We start from the raw sequence: 7,751 nt of genomic DNA, 5'->3' as shown, positions 1-7,751 counted from the left end.
TTTCCTCCATGTGTTCTTAACACTGCACTCATTTTGAAGTCCATGCAGATATTCAAAGAGATGATAGACTTAAAAGTGTTTTAATGGATTACTATGAAAAGCTGGCTGTCATTTGAATACTTGGTACAGAACCTCTTAAAGTATTCTTTCACATTTTTCTTTTTCTTTTCTTTTTTATATATAATTTAATATTTTATGTTCATTGGTATTTGGCCTGTATGTATGTCTGAGTGAAGGTGTCAGATCCTCTGGAAGTGGAGTTACAGACAGGTGTGAGCTGCCATGTGGGTACTGGGAATTGAACCCAGGTCCTCTGGAAAGAGCAGTCAGTGCTCTTAACTGCAGAGTCATCTCTCTAGCCCTACTTTGTTTATTTTTTACTCTTTGACACTTTCATCCTTGTGTAGGGGGTTTTAGTCTTTTTCATTTTCTGTCACCCAGTCTCATCCCCTCCTCAGACCCAAAGCTTCCTCCTGACTAGCCCCCCTTCTTCTTTCAGGCCTTTGTCCATGGGTGTGATTGCTGAGTTTAAGCAGGCCTGCCTGCCGAGTGGGCAGGGATAGGTTATTTCTTGTAACATGGGCAACTTATCAGCAGTTAGGCCTCTGAAGAAAGTAGGCATCTCTCAGCCCTCATCCAACAAAGCTGCTTTTTGCAGTAGACATGGGCAGTTAAATGCAGACTCATAACCATCCAAGTAATGATTAAGAGACTGGGGAGAACTCAGGCCTAAACTGGACATTTTATCACACATGCATGAGCGTATGCACACACACACACACACACACACACAAACACACACACACACACACACACACACACACACACACACACACGTACACCCACACATATGTACACACTGCTCAGAAAAGATCATGAAAAAGAGAGTGGAAAGTCTACAAAAGCCAGTGTCTTCTGGACATGCCAGGTTGATGCGCTCATGAACTCGCTGCAATCAACCGTGGTTACTTCTTTTCTTCCAATTTTTGACTCAACGTGTTGGATATTTTCTGAAGTTGTGAGAGCAAGGTCAGGAAATGTTGGTGTAGTTGTGCTTTGAATATAATTTCCTTAGTTAAAGACAATCGCTATACAGCAACAGACACGGGAAAATTGTATTTCTATTCCCATAAAATACGTTTTATTTAGAAGTAGCAGCAATAAAGTACAGAGATGTCACAGTTAGAGTGAAAGCAAGATGGCACCGTGAGACTTTCAGCTCCATAATCTGACTCTACAGGTGCTGGAGGTATTCCCACTTTGGATAGAGAAGACCTGTACTCTGATGAATTTCTTTTTAAAATACAATATTTTATATTAATTATTTGAGAATTTCATAATGCATACTATGTATATTGATCACATTAACACCTCCACTCCTCCTCTAACTTCTTCAGGAGCTACCCCCACCCCCTGTATATTAAATTCTTAACCTCCAATTTCATATTTTGGACTGAGACAAGGTAGAAGTCAACAGAGGCAGCTTTCCTGAGTCTGGGATATGGGAATGGCCTCTCTCAAGACAGTTTTGAGGTACACAAGGTCTGTTTTCATAACAAAGGAGGTGGGGAAATGGGTGTGTGTTCAGGAAAGGAAGGTCTCAGCAGCAAGGGGTGGCGCAGCACATGGGGCGGGGGCAGGTGGAGATCACACAGGTCGGGCGGTAGCAAGTGGTCTGGCAGCAGACCTGACCACAGACTGGGCGCAGGCAGCAGCAGGGGCGGCAGCAGGGGCGGCAGCAGGGCTGGCAGCAGGGGCGGCAGCAGGGCTGGCAGCAGGGGCGGCAGCAGGGCTGGCAGCAGGGCTGGCAGCAGGGTTGGCAGCAGCTGGAGCCACAGCAGCTAGAACTACCACAGGAGGGCTGGCAGCAGCTGGAGATGCAGCAGCTGGGGCGGCAGCAGCTGGGGCGACAGCAGGTGGGCTGGCAGCACACAGACTGGCAGCACTGGGGTCTGCAGCAGCTGGACACACAGCAGCTGGGCTGGCAGCAGCCTTGGCCACAGCCCTCCTCAGAGCAGACAGAGCCACAGCAGGAGTTGACCATGGTGTTGGATGTGGAGGTTCTGGGTGAGTTTACAAGTGAGTGAGTTTCACGTTTTGGAGCCTCCTTGCTGCAGGTCCCCTTTTATACCCAGCTAAGTTGTTTCTGTAATTATGCAAACACTGTTTCCTTGTTTTTGTTTACACGATACCAATGCAAATTAATAGGCTGTACTTTTCCAGTAAAAACTTCCAATCTGTAGGAAATAATTACTTTACTTTTCTCATGTTTCCTGGTGTTCCCTCGTGAATCACCTCTTGTATTTTTCCCATGGTTGCCATATTACATGACCTCAGTTCCTGCTTGTCATGTGACATGGCAGACTCAATTGTCTGCTTCAGTTCTCGTGCCCACATGATTCCCAGGGGCTCCTCATGGAGCTGGAATTCACAGTAGATAAATGCTGGCTTCTATCAGGTACACCACTGGAATGGAAATAGGATGTAAGGTCCCCTCTTTCAAATGTGAGAGAATGCAGGGTGCTCATGATCCATGTGTACATTCTAGGTGCCCATTGAGGTAGTGAAATGCTAGGACATTCCAAGATATGTTCAGTCTCAGCACCCTGATGCACCATGAAATGGTTAAGCAGGACTCAGTATTTTAATGCCCTGAAGAGTTATCTAGGACTGAGATCTGTCTTCAGAATTGCCCTCCAGGCTGAGCTAGACTAATACACCCAATAGTTTTAAATGCATTTTTTTTCTGGAATATTAAGGTATTTCACTGTTATACTTTATTAACATTTTACCAAAATAATTTTATATATTCTAGAAGTTTTGTAATCTGTTTAAATTTTAGAGGCATTAAAATGAATATAAGACCTATTCTCAATTTTACATGTGCTTACACAGAAATTACATTCATAGAGTTTACATCAGACACCAGGATTCCAGAGAAATTCTGTTTTCAACTGTGGTAAGAGAAACTTCTCAATAGTGGGTGACAGTTAATGCAGTGACTTGTAATCCCAAATAGGACATCTCTATCACCACATCCGAGGCTCAGGGAACAGCCTGGAAGAGCAGGCGGAGAGAATGTAAGAGCTGGAAGAAGGGATGGGGCACTGGAAATCATTGTCTTCTGCACATGATATATAGCCCTTGCACTCATGAACTCACAGTGTGTGTGTTTACCTGCACAAGACTCACAATCTGCCATAGATGGGAGAGGGTCTCATGAGGCCTCATCTGTCCCTAAGGAGTCATTCAGTTGAAGGCTTCTGGAGGAGGTGGGGTCATTTAGTGGCATAACCATTGGTAAGTTTTTCATACTCCACAAAATGACCCCCACACTCATGCTCATGCCAGTAATGCTACTTAAGTTCAACGGGTCACAAAAACAGATAAAGAATGCAGGAGGGAGGCTAAGGAAGAAAGATAAGGTAGTTTAGGAGTAGGTAGGTATACAAGACAATAACAGGAAGTGAGCATCTGATCAATATATCATACATATGTATAAAAGTATCAAATAATAAATAAAAGATTAGTGGTGTTCAAAACAAAGCTTCAGTTAAAACAGTCAAGACAGTCTCCTTCAGACATGCTCAAAGGCCAAACTGACCTATAGAATCCCTCATAGAGACTGTCTTCCTAGATGATTGTAAAATGTATGAAGTTCTCAATTAAAACTAACCATTACAGCCACCTTCAAAAATAGTAAATCCTTTTATGTATTCTGGATTTGATTTTCAATCCCCTAGTGATTTTTTTCATGGACTACTGCAGCAGGAATCAATGTTTTGAATTAATTTGCTTGTAATGGTTCTCAAATCCAGTCTATTATTACGGCAATATGCTAGTGAACTCAAATACATCTGGGATAAAATAATAAGCATAGTGAGGTTCTTGCCCTGAGAATGTGACTGGCCCCTGGCCAGACTCTGACTCAGCAGCTTCTCTAGGTTTAAGATTCTTGTAAAGTCTTGCGCACTAGGTCCAGTGAAGTCTCTGTAGGAGCCACCTTGTTTATTCATGGAGAACTGTCTGTTAACCCTCAGGAGCTGTCCTCCTTGCATTCTGACCACACTGACTGAAAAGGATTTGTAGAGGAGTGAAACTCCCTTTTCAGCCGTTGATCAGAACATCTTTTGTTGCCCCTGTGATTCTTTATAACTTGCTATTTATTATCCTGATGGACTTGAACAGATATATATATGCAAATTAAATAAAATGAGAGCTAAGGGTAGTCACCGTTTTATTCACTACACATTGAGGCAAAGTGGCTGCAGCCAATAGCAATAATAAATGAGCTCAGCAGGTTGTATTTATATATTTATATACTGCTACACATGTGACAATAATAACCAAAGAAAAAGAAGTCATCATTTTGAGAAAGAGTGGGGAGGACGTGCAAGGGTTTGGAGGGAGGAGACATGGGTGGGAGAGGAGGGAGGAAAGGGAAGGGGGAAATGTTGGAATTACATTTTAACTAAAGGTAAAATTTTTAAAAAATGAAAAAAATTGACCCAGTTTCATTTGTTGTTTGTAAATATGATATCACCAATTGTATAATGGACAGAAACTTTGAACTTTAATATATTTTTTATTGACTAACATTTTATGTTTTGGTGGTAAGAAAAAGAAAACTGAAATGTTCAAGAAATGTCCATCCTTGGTCATCCTAAGAAAGATCAAGACAGTGGAGAGAGTTCATTATTAGACAATAAAGTGACAAAGAAAATTCAGAGACCTCAGTAGCATGGCCATCTGATGAAGTCACTAGAACTGTGAGCATCTGCTGATGAACATTTTAAATTTTCATGAGGAAATTGCCACACAGCTCATACATTTCCAGAGATTTTGGGTTAATAGGTACACATGTTGGATTCCAAATAAGAGTCATATATTTAGAGAGGAAGGAAAAAAAGAAGGAAGGATACAAGGAAAGATGCTCACAATTTATGCAGCCAATAATAGAACATAATGGAACACGAAATATAGCCTGGTGACATATAGATAGCTTCATGACTTTGAATTCACTGCAATCCTTAAAGGACCCTTGAGATACAGACCAATGCTTCATTTTAAATTATACAGGACAATCCATGGGCGATACATATTTTCCTGATATTCATCAAAGAGAATGCTATGCTAACAATCATTATTTTTAGCCTCAGGTAATATTTCAATAATAAAAAATACACATATGAAGAGTCTGTATTATATGCCAGACTCTGTGATAAGTATATAACATGAATTCGGTCTTTAAATTTGAAAGGTATAATGCATCATGCGTATTCTACAGAGACTGAGATCCGAAGATGTCAATAGCCTCCTCTGTGTCATATTGCAAATTCCCTTTAGCTGTTCTGACTCCATCCCAGGTGACAAGAATAAAGCACTCCTAAGCATGCTCTTCTACATTGGTGGTGAGAAAAGTGACCTTGGATGAAGTGATAGATAAACACATGTGCAAACATACACATGCACGCACACACATGCACACACACCCATGAGATAAAATATTAAACACATTAGGAGATTTTAGTAAGATGGGAAATAGCTCTTAGTTAAGATCTCGTGGAAATAATGCTCTATGAGATCATCACAATTAGCCAGCACTCACGATGCAGATATGTCCTGTCTAAAAATAGATATGCTCAGCTTGTGTTAAAATATCATCCATATTTACTCTTGCTATTTCCCATAGGAACTGAATTCAGCTCTTAATGTTTCATCAAAGAGGACTTAGCAGCCAAGAATCCATTTTTCCAGTCACCGGGTTGCTACAATGCATTTTATGTGACTAGTGGAAACATCCACGGTGTGACAAATATTCCAAACAGTAATCCGCAGCAAGGAGAGGAGCAGTCCACAGAGCGGTGGCTGGTGCAGATGACAAAGGTTGGGAGATGGTATGTGCTATAACAGAAGAGTTGGCCACATGCTGAGCACATCAGCAGGCACATCTGCTGGACCCTTAGCAACTGGAACCACCACAGGTGGGATGACAGCAGCTAGAGATGTAGCTGGCTGGGCAGCAGCTCCCTTGGCAGCAGCCTTGGCTACAGCCCTGCAATGAGCAGACAGAGCCACAGTAGGAGTTGACCAGTGTCAGAGGCTGGGACCCAGGAGGGTTCCCAAGAAGGTTCTGGAGTTTAGACAGCTCCTCTACCACAGCCTCTTACACATTGTGTGAGTATGCTTTCCTTGTTTGTATTTCCTGTCTAGATGAGTAATTGTCAGTTTGAATAGCATTTACCCACTTAATGACTTAATTTGTGAGAAACAAAATTTTCTTGCCCAGTTGTGATAAATTCTGCTGATCTGGTCTCCTCCTGACTCACATTTGATCCTGATTGCTTCTGAAGTATGCTGCTCTCGTCTTCCTCTCTGTGTTTGAGACTACAGCCCTTTCCCTCCCTGTCTGTATCTTCTACCACAATGATAGTTGTGTAAACATATTTCCTATTCTGTATTTTTTTACTAACCAACGGGAATGATGCCCATTGTTGTGAGATTTTGAGGGGCAAAGGGAAAAGGTCTTGATAGTTCAGGTCATTTTGAGTAATGAGAATACTAAAGTATGCGTGTGTCATGTTAATGACATCTGTGCCACTGGAATGGATTTTGCCAGATGTTGAAGATGTGGCATCATTTCCATAGTTTTAAATACTGGCAAGCAAATTATCTGTGTAGTTAGTGCCATTGAAGTGTCATGTTCTCTCTCTCTCTCTCTCTCTCTCTCTCTCTCTCTCTCTTCTCTCTCTCTGTCAAATATTGCTTTTTGATATTTTGTTTTTATCTCAAATATATTTTCATACAATACATTTTGAACATATTCTTCCCCCTCCCCCCAAGTCTTCCCTGATGCTTCCCACCTCCCTAAATACCCAACTTCGTTCTCTCTCTCTCTCTCCCCACTCTAGTATGTGCAAAGAATACAAGAATGATGCTTTGTCCACATTGCTAATGTGAGATACAAGGCAAATGGCGTTCTGCTCTCTGGGTAACTGTCCTCAGTGGATGGATTGCAATCAGTAGGAGGTATGTGCTTTCTATGCACCTCCCCTGACACTGTGGAGGCCTAAGGTAGTGACACTGGACAACAGAGCAAAGGTTGAGGCACCTTGTCTCCAGGAGAGGCATTCCTACTCCAGAGCCTGCTGGCGATCAGAAAGATGGGCCTCACTGATAGCAGATTGGAGCTTAGCCGTTTCTAGGAATCTGACTTGCTTCTGTGACTGTCTGCCAGATTGTGTTCAGGAGAATTTCCTTATTAGACTTTTCTCTTGGCAAAAATCCCTGGGTCCAGTTGTGCTTTTAGCAAATCCCACATAGTTCACAAACCACGAGGTGGCTCCCCTCTAAACACAGTCTCCTCTAGAGTGTTACTGGCATGGACACTACTCTCTAGGGCTCAGATACAGTATGGGGACAAAATGGACAAATAAATAAAGATTAATAGATAAAATAAGGTGTAAAACTTGTAAAGAAAGAAAAATGTGAGAAGATTTGCAGTTCAGTGGGAAGCAATCCAAAGGTCACATCATTTATGGTGACCACCCATGTTATGTGAAAATGTACAAAAGGCCAGAAACACTGAGACTAGGGAGACAGGGCTCTGAGATGAGGGAGTCACTTGAGAAATGATCCAGGATGGGAAGCAAGCCAGAGCAGAGCACATAGGAGCAGGACACTAGCGGATGGGTCTGGCTTCTGTTCCCACCCAAGACCACAGGGCTGAGATGTACTCAGTGAGTGAGTGC

At 42.2% G+C, this 7,751-nt stretch overlaps 1 protein-coding gene across 1 annotated transcript; it reads right to left on the bottom strand.

The window, feature by feature from the left end:
- Positions 1 to 1,118: 1,118 nt before the first annotated feature.
- Positions 1,119 to 2,084, bottom strand: LOC114707001 (keratin-associated protein 4-12-like). Its single transcript, XM_028889582.2, has one exon. It carries the CDS (start codon positions 2,042 to 2,044, stop codon positions 1,601 to 1,603), a length of 444 nt encoding a protein of 147 aa, XP_028745415.1. The 5' UTR covers positions 2,045 to 2,084; the 3' UTR covers positions 1,119 to 1,600.
- Positions 2,085 to 7,751: the final 5,667 nt, after the last annotated feature.

Source organism: Peromyscus leucopus, chromosome 8b, assembly GCF_004664715.2.
Source record: "Peromyscus leucopus breed LL Stock chromosome 8b, UCI_PerLeu_2.1, whole genome shotgun sequence".
In the NCBI taxonomy this organism is placed as follows: Eukaryota; Metazoa; Chordata; class Mammalia; order Rodentia; family Cricetidae; genus Peromyscus; species Peromyscus leucopus.
The sequence above is the reverse complement of the archived record's forward strand: the minus strand, read 5'-3'. Positions and strand labels throughout refer to the sequence as shown.